Below are 16494 nucleotides of genomic sequence, written 5' to 3'. Positions count from 1 at the left end.
AACAGGAACGCAAATGGCAGCAGCTGCGGCAGCCGCCATTTGCATTCCCTTTTTTTTGCCGTGATAGGCTACGTAAATACTTACGTATTTACTTATGCAATACTTACGCAAATGTTAATGTTAGCTGTGATAGGCTACGTAAGTATTTACGTAGCCTATCATGGCCTAAATGGGGAAGTGAATGGCGGCTGCAGATGCAGCCGCCATTGGCAAAGCAGCGCGAACAGCACCAGGTAAGTGCTCCATTTCGCGGGCCTTCGCAGGGTGGTGGGGCAGGGGGCTTCGTTCCGCCATGGATTTCGGGGGGCTGAATTTACTGGCATTCGGCATCACTGAGATCCGTGGAGGAATTCTCTGACATCTCTACTTTTGGGGAAGAAGCGAGTACATTGAGTTCACATTAAAAGATTTCTGTGACATGCCTTATAAGTTCAGACAGCATCTCTGATCATTTTACAATTGGTAAAAAGTTACTAAGTGTGTGCGCGTGGGGTGGGTTGATATAGGTTTACAAAATCGTGAATGATACGGAGAGAAAGGGAGGGAAGGGAGGTTTTTCTGATTAATATGAAAACCCAATTAAGTTGGCTGGCAGTAGGTTCAGAGTGGGTGAAAGGAAATGGTATTTTACACTCCCTTGAAAAAGGGAGATAGGCAAATTGGTGCCAGGTTTTGTAATGAGTCAGATCGTTGGTCGAAACTTGTGCTTTCATAATGCTCACCTTCGTAGCAAGCCTGGATCATTGTAGGATGAATTAGCTATTAAGTTTGAAATGGATGGCAAGCTCTGAAGCATGCTCAGTAATGCAGTACACAGCAGTGGAGGCTGGAGACTCTGATGTCAGTGGGGCGGTGAATCCGCTCTGGGTTTCAGTCAGAACCAGTCAGAACTATAAAGGAGCTCTCCAAGGTGGAGAAGCTCTAACTCCTTTAGAGTTTCTGACTGGTTCTGACTGAAACCCGGAGTGGATTCATCGCCCCACTGACATCGGAGCTTCCACTGGTACACAGCCCCCCCTTCAAATTTTCAGTTGTCCTACTACCCAGCCCCCTCCAAAACTTACTTGAAGCAGTCTCATTAGCTGCTCCTCACATTGTGGCAGCCACTGATGCTGCAGCTCTGGCTCTGAGGAGGACTCTGCAGGTCCATCTTCATGCCAGCAACTGGCAATGGCAAGTAGACATCACATGACATCATCATGCATCTATGACCGGCTTAAGCCAAGATGGCTAAATAGAACCTCCATGTTCAGAGGCAGTATACCAGACACTGTGGCCAGACAATAGAGGAGACTGGATTGCCTTCATGCCCTGCTTGTAGGTTTCTCAGAGGCCAGCTGGCTACTGACTGATCACTGTTGGAAACAGATGAACCCTCAGTCTGATCCTACAGGGCTGGTCATCTCATGTTCTTCATATTTAACCATGATCATCTGGGGTAACCGAAGTTAATAACTAGGAGCATAGGAAGCTACCTTATTCTGAGTCAGAACTGTGGTCCCAGTATTGTCGACACTGACTGGCAGCAGTTCTCCAGGGCTTCAGGCAGGATTCTTTCCTGGTCCTACCTGGAGAAGCCGGGGACTGCAAGCAATGCAGGTGCTCTATCATCCAGCCACATCCCCTCCACTCTGTAAACGTCTTTCCCTGAGTTGAAGCCTGATTTAGAACTGACATGAATGCAAAAGAAGATGGAACCCATGCAGAGTTACACAAGGCCGATGCTACATTAAAACCAGGTTGCAGGATGGGATTAAATGCAGCGTTAGCACACCTGAAACCCTTTCCCCAGTGGAGGCTGGTGGCTCTGATGTCAGTGGGGTAGTGAATCTGGTCTGGCTTTCAGTCAGAACTCTAAAGGAGCTCTCCACAGTGCGAACCAGTCAGAGTTCTGAACCCAGAGTGGATTCATTGCCCCACTGACATTGGAGCCACCAGCCTCCACTGTTTTAACTGTTTTATTGCTGTAGATTTTAACTGGTTTTAGGTTGTTTAATAGTTTAATATGTTTTTAGGTGTTTACATTATTTATTGTTTTATACTGTTTACCTTTTATCTGTATGCCGCCCTGAGGTCTTAATGAAGAGGGGTGGGATAGAAATGCTTTAAATAAAAAGTAAATAAATAAATGCGTAGGAATTGGCAACCCTTTTTTTAAAAAATAGGACACAGGCTGTCTGCAAGCAAGCAAGCTCCTATGTGGAAGTTCCTTTCTCATATCTGGCATCACCTCTAAACTGGGCCTTGATGAGCTATTCTGGTTTAGCTCAAAAAGCCCTGGAAGTTGTACCCTTTATCCAGAAGTCCTTTGTCATCACAGAAACAGGGGAAGAGGTCAGTCCATGGTCCCCAGCGACTCTCATGGTCTTAAAGAGCGGTCTTTTCGCATCCCTCTTTTTAAAACCTGGAGACGTCAGGCCTTGAACCTTGGACTTTCTGCATGCAAAGCGTCTGCTCTGCCACTGCGCTATGGCTCCTCCCTGGAAGTTGCTCAATAAGCGAAGGCTAGCTGTGCTTACTCAGCGGGGAAAGGCATGTGCTCTGAAACATGCATTCTGTATGTTTTTCTTCTCAAATTCCAGGGCTCAGTCCTTGGTACTGAAAACAGGTTCTGGGGCTAAGCCCTAATGAGGCATGGCTCAAATGAAATCCTGGCTGCATCTGTCTTCCGTTCTTTGGCAGTGCGTGCTGAACTGATGTTATTTTAACTGAAAAAATAAAATAAAGATCAGCTTGGAGAATGTGAATGAGGATTTTCCATCCTATTCCACCCCCTCGACATCAGTTAGACGGCATTCGGCGTTCTCCAACCTGCTGCCCTCCAGAAGTTTTGAACCACAACAACTCTCATTTGCCATGCTGGCTGAGGATGGTGGGACCTGTAGTCCAACACATCCAGAGGGCACTAGTAGAAATAGTGGAACTCATTCATCTCTTTCAACTTTCCCCAACGTAGCAGCCTTCAGATGTGTTGGACTACAACTTCCATCATTCTCCAGCCAGGGATTAACACATCTGGATCAACACGTCTGGGGGATGCCAGGTTGGGGAAGGCTGATCTCTTTGCTCTCCTTTCCTGGGCATCTAAAAATATTATTCTGGGATGGAACATTTGGTATCTTAACAGAGCCCAAAACTTTGATATTTAGATGCAGTGATTCATTTTGAAGTAAGCCTTACACTGAGTCAGACTGTTTGTTTGTCTATCTCAGTATCGTCTGCCTTCTCCGATCTGGCGCCCTCCTCATATGTTGGACTGCAGTTCCCATGCAGGCTAGGAATGATGGGAGTTGCAGTCCAAGACATGTGGAGGGCACCAGGTTGGGGAAGACTGGGGTAGGGCCTGACCGGGAATGTGGCTCTCCCGGGTTTCAGGCAGGGAGGGGTCTTTTCCTTCCGCTGCTACCTAATCACTAAAACAACAACAGGAGATGCCAGAGATTATTGAACCCGGACCCTTCTTTCTGCATGCAAAGCGTGCACGCTACCCCCGAGCTACGGTGCCTCCTTTTGAAGAAACAAGTCATGACAGCCCCATCGGCATACCGCTGGCGCACAGTCCCACCAAAAGCTGGAACCCATTCCCAAGACAGATAAGGCTGTTTGAAATGACATGCAGAATATAAACTCTGAAATCCTGACGCTGAGATCTCCAGCCGCTTGCAAACTCAACATTTTGGGAGACTCAAGAATCCATGTTTCCGCAGCAAAGCGAAAACGGGAGAAAATGTGACTGGTTGGTAATCATCTCTTCGGTCCGCATCCAACATGTCCCAGATCTAATTATCTTTTCACATCACAAAAGTATCTTGGAAGCAAACTGACCTTTCCCGAAAGTTTTAGGAGGGGAGCCTGGCTTTCCTCACACTCTTCTCAAACTTGCTCAACCGGCTTTAAAGTGTGAGGAAACTAGAAAAAGATATTTTTTGTTTTGTTTTGTTTTGTTTATCCTGCCTTGAAGTGTGAGGAAATTAGATGGTGCCTCCAGGCGCGCACGCCCCTCTTCTTTTCTTACAGCATCCCTGGCTGCGTTAAATTTCCTGCAGGGGATGGAGCAACCTAATTATAGGGAGGAGGAGGAGAAACAGCAACAGAGTCAGGTTGCATCCCTTGCATGGGTGAAGGGGGCGGATGACGGAGGCAGGATGGTAGGTTTATAGGGAGCAGCGGCTGGGTGAGAAATCTGATTACATCTTGGATTATTGTCTCTGTTCCCAGCTACAAGTAAGTGGAGGATGGAGTTCGTGGGTGGGAAATCAGGCTTGGGTTAGCATGTGGGGACAGGGGAGTTCAAATCGAAGTATTTGATTCCAATCACATTATTTTCTGATGGCCAAATAGCAACATTTTGGCATGGCAAGTGAATACACAGTAAATGGCCCTGGGGCCTCAAATAAAGACCATGTGTGGAGTGGCCGCTTTTCTTTTCTTTTCTTTTCTTTTCTTTTCAAGAGGCTGTGCTCTTGTGACTTTACCAGGCAGCAGTTTGATACCTGGAAATTTAGCAGGGGCAACTTTTTCTATCAATGCATCTCCATGCAAGAAAGAGCTCTGCCTGTTCAATGTCTGCTTGCTGTGTTGCTGTTAAAGGCACAGAAGCAGAGGCTGTTTAAAAAGAAAAGACAGAGAAGGCAAAATGCAGAAAATAAGGTGGGGAGTGGGGGCAAACAGATGGGAACTGGGGTTGCAGTAGAGAGTAAGCGCAATAGGGCCTAGTGGGGAGAGGGAAATGGCAATTAAGTATTAGCCTAACAGAGTTTTTTCTTTCAATGTTACAAGATATTGATTGATCCTTTGCCACAGTCAGTTTATTTCTTCCTAGCAGGGCTCATGTGCCTTTAATAGCTATATGAAGCATTCAACTGGTGACATCTCCCTCCCCACTAATTACTATTAAAGGGACAGGAACATTCCCAGATCAAAAGCTGGAAACTTTGTAAGTTGCTTGGTTCTGATCTGGTCAAGAAACTCCCCTGCTTCAAATTTATCACATCTGAACTAATATGATCACACTATTTGGGCTACTTACTTTTCCCCTTCCCTGATTGAGACTTTGTGCCACCAAGAGCTCCATGCCAGGCAGAAATTCTGCCAACAGAAGATGCTTCCGAACTTGTATTGCCATGCTGGGATAAAGCTCTCTCTGTTGAATAGCCACCTGTCAGCTGTGTGAAAGACAGAGGAGGCTTGTCAGCAAACAAGAAGCAACCGTACTGGACCATCCTTTAGGAAACGGGGCAGAACAGAATTCCATGTCTTGGGGGGGGGGAGGGCTGGGAGGCAGAAAGGGCACAGAAGGGTATTGAAGAGCACAGAATCACAGGTATCAGAGAATGGAGGCATAAAAAGAAGCCAATTCCAGGTTTGGTGGGACAAAAGGATTGATGTACGATTTGGTGATATATACTGAATCCAAGAAAGACAGTCTATCCTTTTGCAGTCAGGGTTGTCAACTTCTTTTTTTCACCAGTCCCTGCTCCTGTGACTTTAACAGCAGCTTGATCTGCAGATATTATTAAGTATATCTCCAGACCATGGAAAGCATCAGGTGCTGAGCTTCACATCAAGCTGTTGTCGAAGGCAGAAGAGCAGACTCCCGATGTTTTCTTAATCAGTTGGCAACCCTCTTTGCAACTAGTAGTTGCAGAGATCATGTGGTAATGTGGAGGTGTTGCCGTCTATAGGCACAAGCTGTTGGGTATCCCCCAAACAAGGTGGATTCTCCTGCACTCCCCCCCCCCAACTGGTTTGGCCAAGTGGCTGAGAGACTGACCTATGAATGATTTCTAGTCTTGCTGCTGTCTGTCACAAACTGCCTTAGGCAAGGCTCTTGCTTTCTCAGCGCATCTCTACCCCAGCCTAAAATCCTGCATTTAAAATGGGACTTTCTGCTTCTGTTTTAAATGCAGGATCACGACTCCCTTTTTCACGTGCTTCCTTCCCCCTCCATCTCCCTGTATCTGAGCCTTCCACGATCTTTCACTGATCTCGCTCCTCTTCTTGCCGCTTTTACCCTTTTCACAGAGGAAACTGAAGCGGAACACAACGGGGTAATTTGATTTGATATTGATAGCCCGTTATCTGCGATCTATTAAAAAATGGAATAAAGGGCATTTCGTGCAGGAGACGCCTTGAATGATCACGGCAGCATGAAGGCGCAATCTCAATCGCAGGATAAAAGCTCAGGGTGAAGGAGCCCTCAGACTCTCATTTGCCATATGGGGATAATAGTACTGACCTACCTTATATGGTTGTTGTAAATATATCCCAGTGAGACAGTGTTTGTGAAGAATTTTGGATGCTCAAAGGTGCTAGGGAAATTCTAAGTCCTGGTGTTACAAACTTTCCCGAGCAGCGAGAGGTGGAGTGACCTGGGTTTAAGTTTCCTTCGACAAGGAGCACCAAGGGATGCTCATGGCATCATTGTGATATTGACTTTATTTACAACGATAACAAGCAGGACAAAAATCGAGGCAAAGAGCAAGCACTCCTGCAGTGTGGGGGCAGATTAAGTTATTTATTTATTAAATTTATTAATCGCCCATCTGGCTGGTCACCCAGCCACTCTGGGCTATGTACAACAATAGAAACAGTTTAAAACAATAAAATTCTACAATAAAAACATCATATTTCTAAAAATACCCTAACCCACCCCAAATGCCTGCCTGAACAACCACGTTTTTAATGCGTGGCGGAAGCTCATTAAAGAGGGGGCATGGCGGAGTTCCCTAGGGAGGGAGTTCCACAGAGTGGGGGCCACCACAGCAAAGGCCCTTCTCTGCTACCGCCCTGTTGGAGCACAAGAGAACCAGGCCCTTCACTCCAAGGTGCTTCATCTTCAGCCAGTTTGCAGCTCTCTCCGTTTCTCCTTGCACTTCTTAACCTCTCTGTCTGCCTGTCCCAACCAGCAACTGCAAAAATGGCTTCCTCCCATAATGCGCAGATGCACACACACGCACCACGTGCCAAGTCTCTGCTCCCTCAGCAGCTCCCACCCCATGCATGATTGCTTTAATCATGCCTCCAGGGGGGTTTCTGACTGGGCAATTAGCCCAGCAGATTAACAGCACAATCTCTACCTGTCTATATGAAAGTAAATCCCCTGATGAGTTTCCTGAGGCTTCTCCCCAGGGAAGTGTGTATATATAGGGGTTGGAGCTCTTTTGCTGGCTCCTCAGGTCTCTCTGTAATCAGGTCTCACTTTCAGGCACCCTTTGCCAAAGTTGTGCCATTCAGATGTTTTGGATGACAACTCCCAACAGCCTCAACCTTTGGCTAGGTTGGTTGGGGCTGATGGGAGTTGTCGTCTAAAACAACTGGAGGGCACCCTATTGGGGAAGGCAACTTGAAAGCAAAACCAGAGAGAGCCGTGTCTCCGTAATAATCAGACAGCAAATGGGCATTTTGACATTATTCGTACTCGTATTTTACTGTTGCTATTTCAGGTCAGCCCCAAATATACCCGTGATTTCATTTTGTCCACCAGGAACTCCAAGGCCCTCCACAGGCCATGCAGGTCGCAGTGTCCATTGCGGTGGTCCTCGTGGCTTTATCTGTCGTGACAGGTAGGTGGTAGGGCACCACTCTGATTTCATGGTTCTGGAGCTGGATTTAAGCTGGATCACCTGTCCTGGTGGAAGTGGACTTCCCCAGCCCATTCTTCCTACTACCCTCCAGCTCTTGAAAATGTTATGCCAGGGTGGGAAACCTCCAGCCCAGGGTGCCAATCTGGCCACCTGGGTCAGAACCCAGCTTTCCAGAGTCCCCAGATGGCCATCCCCCTTCCTCTGGCCCCAACCCATTTCCCTGACTACTGATGGTTGGATGGCTTCCCAGCTTTTGTGCTGTTTTTCCCCATTCTAAAAGGCAGAAATGCCTCTCCTAAAATGCCCCTCCTAAGGTTTTTCCCCATTCTGAAATGCAGAAATGCCTCCCCGGAGGCATCATTAAGGGCAGCAAGAGCTTTCAGCTGCAATCTGCTGGGGGTGGGGGTGTATATTGTCCCCCACCCCATTTGCCTTTCACTCCACCCCTCTGGTCCCACCCAGCACTGGAATGCGGCTCCCAAGAGCTGCTCCAGAATTAAATTTGGCCCATCGGGCTGAAAGAGCTTCCTCACCTTTGCTCTACAGACATGCTCCATCCCCACAATGCGTGGATGGCGGTGGTGGGGGAGAGAGGGTTGGTGGGGATGTGATGGTGGGAGGGGGCCAGCAGGCGTGGCCTTGTTCTCCCCCTCACACAGTCATGAATTGCTTGAGACAGGAGATGCCTACACAGGGCTCAAGAAACAGAACCTTGTTTCCACGGCATAGTCTGAAGGCACGTGAGGCAGCCACCTTGCTGAAGCTAAGCAGGTCTGGGTCTGGTCAGTGCTTGGTGGGGAGACCACCTGGGAACTACATGTAGCCACCTTGAGTTCCACAATGGAAGAAAGGTGGGGTATAAATGTAATAAATAAATAATAATAAACCCAGGTGTTGTCTGTTCAAGTCAAGGGGCAGGGAGACGGGCAGTGACACCCATGGCTGCCAACTTTTGAACTGATCCCCATCGCTGTGTGTTAAACTAACCAGCTCTTTGATCTGCAGTGATTAGTTTTGGGTTAAGTTCCATACTAAAAGCTTCCACAGTTGTTTCCGTTGTTGTTATTATTGTGGTTGTTTACTCAGTCAGTCGCGACTCTTCGTGACTTCATGGACCAGCCCACGCCAGAGCTTCCTGTCGGCCGTTGCCACCCCCAGCTCCCCCAAGATCGGGTCCATCACCTCCAGAATGTCATCCATCCATCTTGCCCTTGGTCAGCCCCTCTTCCTTTGGCCTTCCACTTTCCCTAGCATCAGCATCTTCTCCAGGGTATCCTGTCTTCTCATGATGTGGCCAGAGTACTTCAGTTATGCCTTTAATATCATTCCCTCAAGTGAGCAGTCTGGCTTGATTTCCTGGAGTATGGACTGGTTTGATCTTCTTGCAGTCCAAGGCACTTTCAGAATTTTCCTCCAGCACCACAGTACAAAAGCATCTATCTTCCTTCGCTCAGCCTCCCTTATGGTCCAGCTCTCGCAGCCATAGGTTACTACGGGGAAGACCATTGCTTTAACTATGCGGACCTTTGTTGTCAGTGTGATGCCTCTGCTCTTCACTTCTGCTTATCAAGATTTGTCATTGCTCTCCTCCCAAGAAGTAAACGTCTTCTGATTTCCTGGCTGCAGTCAGCGTCTGCAGCTGCAGTAATCTTTGCACCTAGAAATACAAAGTCTGTTGTTGCCTCCATGTTTTCTCCCTCTATTTGCCAGTTCTCAATCAAACTGGTTGCCGTAATCTTGGCTTTTTTGAGGTTTAACTGCAACCCAGCTTTTGCACTTTCTTCTTTCACCTTCGTCATAAGGTTCCTCAGCTGCTCCTCGCTTTCAGCCATCAAAGTGGTATCGTCTGCAAATCTGAGATGGTTAATGTTTCTTCCAGCGATTTTAACTCCAGCCTCAGATTCATCAAGCCCAGCACGTCGCATGATGTTTTCTGTGTACAGGTTGAATAGGTAGGGTGAGAGTATACAACCCTGCCGTACTCCTTTCCCAATCTTAAACTAGTCTGTTGTTTCATGGTCTCTTCTATTATTTTATCCAACTGGCAACCCCGGTTATGCAGGTTTCACAATGTCTTCTTGTCATATAAAGTTGTCACACCTTCCTGCTTCCCACAACAAGTGCCTCGGGCAGCCCTTCCCAGTTCGACGGGACCATACAGATCTTGCTTGGCCCTGTCCCTGCAGCTGCTGTGTGAGAACCCTTTTTTCCCTGCTTTTTGAAAAACACACACCAGCACCTTTGTCAGGGAACAGCTGGCTCCCTGTTCTCGCCAGGCCTAGAGTAGCGAGCGGCCAAGTCTGCAGGAGACACTTCATGCTCTGAGAGGATTCGAGGCGTGGAAGCGAGCAAAGTTTAAAGACAAAACAACCGGGCAGGGTGGCTGGATGTGAGGTGGAATGGAAAGAAGTGTAAGGTTCCCAGATTTTAAAAATAAGATGAGAAATTTTTTTCCCAAAGAAGGGGGAACTTAAGAGCTTTGTGGAAGGCATGTTTTGTGAGGGGAGCCATGCTTGTTTAATGAAGAAATACACTCAGGGTGGAGAAAAAAATGCCATTCCTTCGAGCAAGGGTGGACCGTTTGTGCCCCCCCAGATGTTTTGATCTACAGCTCCCATCAGTTTTAGCCAGCATAGCCGAAGGTGAGGGAGTTGTAGGCCAAAACATCTGGAAGGTCACAAGTTGCCCACTGCTGCACTAGAGTCATGCACCTCCCCATGCCTTCCTCCGAATTTATGATACATTTTATATTGGGTGCCAACACTTTTCGTTTGTCACCAAACGAACACAGCTCACCAGCCATGTGGTGAGGCCTGTTCTTTTGGGCCCAGGTGGGCATTGATGTACTTCTGAGTAAACTGGTGAGTCACAGGTAGAGGCCTAAGAACATAAGAAAAGCCCTGCTGGATCAGACCAAAGGCCTATCTAGTCCCACATCCCGTTTCCAACAGGATATGGGTCTAGCCAACCAGCTCCCTCTGTGAAGCCCCCAAGAAGGACTTGAGTACAATAGCACCTTCCTGCCCATGTTCCCCAGCAAGTGCTACTGAAAAGCCCACTGAAAAGCCCTCATGACTAGTAGCCATTGACAGCCTTATCCTCCATGAGTTTTGGAGAGGCCAAACTATCCCTCTTGCCACCTCCTCTCCCCTCTTTGACATGATGAACGTCCTTTCTTTTGTCGACCATACATTACATCTGATGAACCTCCTTTCTTTTGACGTGATGACGTTTTGACGTCCTTTCTTTTGACGTGATGAACCTCCTTTCTTTTGTCGACCATACATTACATCTTTTGTCGACCATACATTACATACATTACATTTCTTTTGTCGACCATACATTACATATCTTTTGTCGACCATACATTACATCTTTTGTCGACCATACATTACATCTGCTGCACTGACTCTAACCATAATTAATGGTTTTTAAATGGTTTTGAAAACCCTGGTTAAGAGGAAAGCTGGTTAGTGTTAGCGCAGATGCAACCAAGGATCATATTTAAGGCTACTTAAAGAAAGGCAAGAGGAAGGAGAAGGAAGGAAGGATGGGGCGGAGCAGGTGAGCCTGCAGTGTAATGTCTGCACTAGATCACAGTGGTTCATTGCTGTCTGGCTGTTCTCTGGCAGTATCAAGTATATGTGCTGGACCCAACCATTTCAGAGTGCAGCTGGAGGGAGGCAATATGTTTGTATAATTCCCTCTATTCCCCCCCGCCCCATGCTCCCTGCAGCCTTCACATGCTTTTACTGCACATTGGAATGAGCTGGTGGACTTCATGTTTCTGGTTTCAAAGGTGCAATTTGAAATTGGTTTGATCCCACTCGCTTTGCTGTACTTTCAAGCAAGTCATGGGTCAAGGCATGGCGATAATGGCAGGGGGCAGGGCTCTAGATTTGTCGGAGGTGCCTATGCTTTCCTCATTTGAATATTCAAACATGGGTACACCAGCTGTGGTTTGCCCATTTGCACACAAAAGCATAACGCAAAAGCGCAACACCCACCCAGCCCCGGATACGTAGGCTTCTGACGTTTTCAAGGGATCCATTTCTCAGTGGTTGTGCTGGTGTTTTCTTTTTTGTCATGAAATTTTATTTTATTTCTAAATAAAGGTAACAAAATAAAGGTAACAAAAAGAAGAAGAATGGACATAGTAATAAATCAAGCTCACTAAAGAAACAAAGGAGTTCACTCATTATAAATCTTGGACTATAACTGATACGCTTATGGAGCATCTTACATTAAAATGGCCTAAGTAGGAGCTCAATACCTAATTAAAGTAAAAATACAAGTTATACAACATATACAAGGAGCATGTGCAACTGTATGTTGTTTTGTGTGTATGTGTGTATTAATCAGAAAAAAATACAGAGAACTGTACTTGGTTGGAATCTGATCAAAAGTTTGCAGAGCTTCAACACAGAAAATGAATGGAAACGGTGGTGCCGTAATATCATTCTTCGAGTTAGGATTCCTTGCCCTCTACGCTTGCTGAGTAAGTTTGTACATATTCAAAGTCTCCCCAATTGTATCAAGGCACTGCTCTTAGTTGGTTGCTTTCGAGACTCCCAGTTACATGCTGTACAAATTGGCAGCTGTATGCAATTGCTTAGAGAAAGTCTTTATGCAGGAACCCAGGATGTTACGGTGACAGAGCCCACCTTGTCTCAAAAGTTTGAGAAGTTCCAGCAGGAGGTTCAGAGTTTTGTCAACCGTGTTGGAGAGAAGACCAAAGCAGCTTTCCATGACCTCCACAACAGCGAATTCAGCAACAAGACCAGGTGAATGTCTGTCTAATTTCTTGCAGACTTGGAACTACTGGGAGGGATGGGAGGGTAGGGGTGAACGGGCCTGGTTATTCCAAGCACCCCACCCTTAATGTTTAGCTTTAAACAACAGCAGCCCATTACCAGGTCCATACCTTTCATGCAGGGGTAGGGAACCTCAAGCCCCCCTGCAGTCCCAATCCGGCCCTCCAGGGTTCTCCGGATGCCCCCCCCTTCCCCTGTTACCCCAACCACTGATTGTTTGGTGGCTTCCCGGCTTTTGTTTATCCCCCTGCTGCCTAAAAGGCTGAAAAGCCTCTCCAAAAGCTCAGTTAATGGCAGGAAGAGCTTGAAGCTAAAATAGGCTGGTATTTTTTTTGTATTTTGGTTCTACCTCTTTTACCTTCTGCCCCACCCAGCACTGGAATGCAGCCCCCAAGAGCTTCTCCAAAACGGAATTCGGCCCCCAGGCTGAAAGAGGTTCCCCACCCTTGCTTTAATGTTTAGCTTAAAAAAAAAACGCCATTCTCCTTAGTAAGCCTGAGTCAGGATCGGTAGCTGATTCTCATGAACTGGAAGGCCCTGTGAGATTTTGCATCCCAGGCTGCAAAGTTCTACCCTGGGGTGGGGGACTTCTGCAGGTTTGTTCTCCTGAATTTGCAGTCGTTTACTAGAACTGCTGGAAGGGCTCAGTCCTTCTGTCACTGATGGGGAAAGGGGCTATTTTGAGGGCGGCAGCCACATCGGCCAGGCTCTGCAGAGAGCGAAGTCCTCTTTGCCAACTCTAATTCTGTATTCGAGGGAAATACTGCCAGCTCTTTCAGCCACCAGTAGATGGAGAAGCAAAGTGGAAGAGAATGCATTAGACTGGACAGGGGGTGGGGGGACATCATTGCATATAAAATAGGGATTGGCAAACAGAGCTCCCTGGGTCACATTTGCTTCCACCAGAGGGGGATACTGCCTGCCTCGGCTCCAGCTGCTGGGGCAGAGACGACCCATGAGAGATGCGCATGACGAGAGCAGTCTCTGGCAGCACAACTTGCCCAGGTCTTTTTGAGTAGGGGCAGGGGGGAGTCAGTAACCGTACCGAAGGGGAGATGTCTGGCCCTCCAGGGTTCTCCAGAAGGCCACCCCCACCCCCTCCAGGGCCATCTAGTGCCTCCCTCCAGCATGGGGCTGCTCCATCGAGAGGGCTTACTATGGGCATGCCGCTCGCCATGTCGACATTCCCACAGTGCTCCAGGGCATTCTGCACACTCCGAAATGGGGCCTTCCAACTCGTCCGCCACTGCCGCACGGCAGATCTGAGCCCAGGAGTGGGTGAAAGGAACTAAGCCAAGTCAAGGCCTTTGGCGGCTGCCTGACCGTGCGGGTGCTGCAGCTGATGGGGCTGGGGAGGAGCAGTCCTTGTCCTGCTGAGTAATAGGGAGCGCACAAGTGGCCAAACCATCCTGAGGTGGAAGAGGTCACCCTCAGGGCTCACCGTGTGGAGAGAAAGGGGAGCAAATGCAGGTCTGTGGCGAGTCGAAGGCTTTGTGGGAAAAGGAGGGGTTTTGAGGAAGGAGGGCTAGCGGAGCTCCCCGGATGACCTGGGAGGAAGCACCAGGCACAAGGGGTACCTGGATGGGGTTTCACGTCCCCTGGAGAAACAGGTATATAGTTTGGGGGTGCTCCTGGATTCCTTTTTGCCATCTTGAGGCTCAGATGGCTTCAGCTGGTACGCCAACCACGGCTGTTCCTGGACTGTGATCGCTTAGCCACAGTGGTATGCGTGCAGGCATTGGTAGCCTCAAGATTGGATCGTTGTCATGGGCTCTCTGTGGGGCTGTTTTTGGGCTTGGTCCGGAAGCTGTGGCTGGAGCAGAATGCAGTGGCAAGGCTCCTAACCGGAGCCTTCTCCCGACAGCAAGCTGCACCCTTGCTGAAAGAGCTGCACCGGCTGCCGATAAGCCACTGGGCCAAGTTCAAGGCGTTGTTAACATCTGAAGCCCTGAACCACTTGGGACCAGGTTACCTGAGGGGCCGTCTCGCCCCTTGCGTCCCTGCCTGATCTCCGCCATCATCAGGGGGAGCGCTTCTGAGGGAGCCACATGCTCCGGAGGCTTGCCACAGGAGCGCTTGCGCTGGAGCGTTTAGTGTTGCAGCGCCCACCCTCCGGAACGCTTGGCCAGTTGACATGAGGCGGGCCCCCACAGCTCTGACGTTCAGACGTCATCTTAAGACCCATCTCTTCACACAGGCTTTCTCTGAAGTGCGACCCAGCCAGCTGTAGCACACAGCAGAGTGTGCGGGTTTTTTTGCTGGCTAATTTGTATTGTGTTCGTTTCATGGATACATTTATTGTTGTTTTGATGCCATTGTGTTTGATGTTCACCACTTTGATACCTTTGTGCAAAGCAAAATTTGAAGGATAAATAAACATAACTAAAATAAGGAGCAGTGAGGGACAGCAGGTGGAGTCGCTCGAGTGAGAAGAGCTCTGTGGGGCTGAGGGTGGTAGAGTTCTCTCACTTTTGTCTTGCCATTAACAGGAACTGGCTCACCGAGAATTTCCAGAAGCTGAAGGAAAAAATCAAGACAACCTTTTCCAACAGGGAATCTGTCTGAAGCCACCCCGCAGTGGGGAAGACGCATGGGTCCAGTTTCCCACCTATGCCTCTGACTGGAAGGCAGGGCTCTCCTATGACCATCCCAGGTAGCAGTGAATGAATATCTGGCTTTCCAGGGACAGGCCCTGCACAGTAATCCCTTCATTTTCTACTTTTTTGTTGGTTATGTTTTTATTTGCAAACCTTTATTGACACAAATAAAAAGAAAACTCCTCCTTGGTGAAATGTAATCTCCTAATTCTTGTTCGGATCTTTTCTTACCAAGGTGTTATCACTCAACACTGGGAAGGAAGGGTTATGATTTTAATGTCTGCCCCCTCCCAAGTTTTCAAGCTATTATCCAAATGATTCCCAATTTATTTTCCCTCCCCTGCACTTACAGGGTGTTGCATCTGCATCCAAATTTTCATGAGGTCACCTTCTGAAGTTGTTTGTGCCAAGGACTTGGGACAGCACGTTCACAACTGTTTTTCATAGCACATTTCTGCCCTCCCCGCAAAATAATTCGGAAAGTGGATGGAGTGAATTTGCAAAGGAAAGAGCATCCCGAGGAGTTTGTGTGTGCGCATGCTAGGAACAGAGGGAGCTGCAGCTTGCTCAGCAATTTGTACCTGGGTATTTTTAATTAAGGAAACTACAAAATTCAGCCTCCCCTTTTTCAGATACCTAGATCCACCACCACCCCTTTTTCTGGCCCTAATCTCTCTGCATCCCCATTCCCACCAGTAGGGTAGTGGCAAATTCAGAAGTGCAGGGTCCTTCCATGACAGTCACAGCCACGCCCCCTCACAGCCATGCCCCCTTCTAAGATTGTACAACCTTGTCAGATATACAGCCTTCAACGGGGATCCAAAAACAGTGCAGCTGAGAGTAAGGCAGGGGTATTTCAAGTGGACGTCTGAGAAAAAATGGACATCTGAGAGTAAGGCAGGGGTGTTAAAATCTTTTTCACTCACTCACTCAAACACAAACATTTTAGGTTTTCAAAATATGATATTCTGTGGAAGCTTCACCCTCTCAACTCAGCCCTCATGGACAGATCCCTTCTCATTTAAACAGCCCCCTTGCACACTCCCTTAGCGCCCCAACATTACCCATTAGCCTTCCCTGAGCTCCTTATATCTCCCCCCTCCCTCTCCAACAGAAACATCCACACACCCAGCTGGATTGAACTATGCATGTGCACCGTGGTGTAGTGGTAAATCTGGAAATGCAGGAGCTCATTGTGACAGTCTCCAAGGGCAGTCCAAAAATTTCAGGCAGCTGTGTCGATCCATATCAACAAACCAGTTCTAGAGTTTTCATCTCCACGAGGAGCACGTCTTTGGTGAAGTGAAGAGGTCTTCATTGCCCATTCCAGACCAAGTCATCCCAAATACTTTGCATTCCAACATGGAAAAATATATTGTTGCTTGGAAAATTCATTCCCTCCCCACAGCTACAGTGAGGATGGCAGCTCAGCTCAGAGGGAACAGGGGATTCCGAGGGGGGTGGCAGATGACATCAGAGTCCCTGCTGATGACAAAG

The 16494-nt window shown here is 48.0% G+C and overlaps 1 protein-coding gene across 2 annotated transcripts; it reads left to right on the top strand.

Moving 5' to 3' along the window:
• Positions 1-4185: 4185 nt before the first annotated feature.
• On the top strand, positions 4186-15244 carry APOC1 (apolipoprotein C1). Of its 2 annotated transcripts, none has more exons than XM_084815020.1 (4): positions 4186-4224; positions 7487-7565; positions 12220-12370; positions 14890-15244. In XM_084815020.1, exons 2-4 carry the CDS (start codon positions 7511-7513, stop codon positions 14963-14965), a joined length of 282 nt encoding a protein of 93 aa, XP_084671146.1. In that variant the 5' UTR covers positions 4186-4224; positions 7487-7510; the 3' UTR covers positions 14966-15244. The 2 variants fall into 2 exon arrangements, with proteins under 2 accessions (XP_084671146.1, XP_084671147.1); XM_084815021.1 differs by having other exon boundaries at positions 7446-7565; positions 14890-15204.
• The last annotated feature ends 1250 nt before the right edge of the window (positions 15245-16494 follow it).

This window comes from Heloderma suspectum, chromosome 10 (assembly GCF_057233095.1).
Source record: "Heloderma suspectum isolate Gila_16-S chromosome 10, 16-S_ref, whole genome shotgun sequence".
NCBI lineage: Eukaryota > Metazoa > Chordata > Lepidosauria > Squamata > Helodermatidae > Heloderma > Heloderma suspectum.
This window is presented reverse-complemented; position numbering and strand designations above follow the sequence as displayed.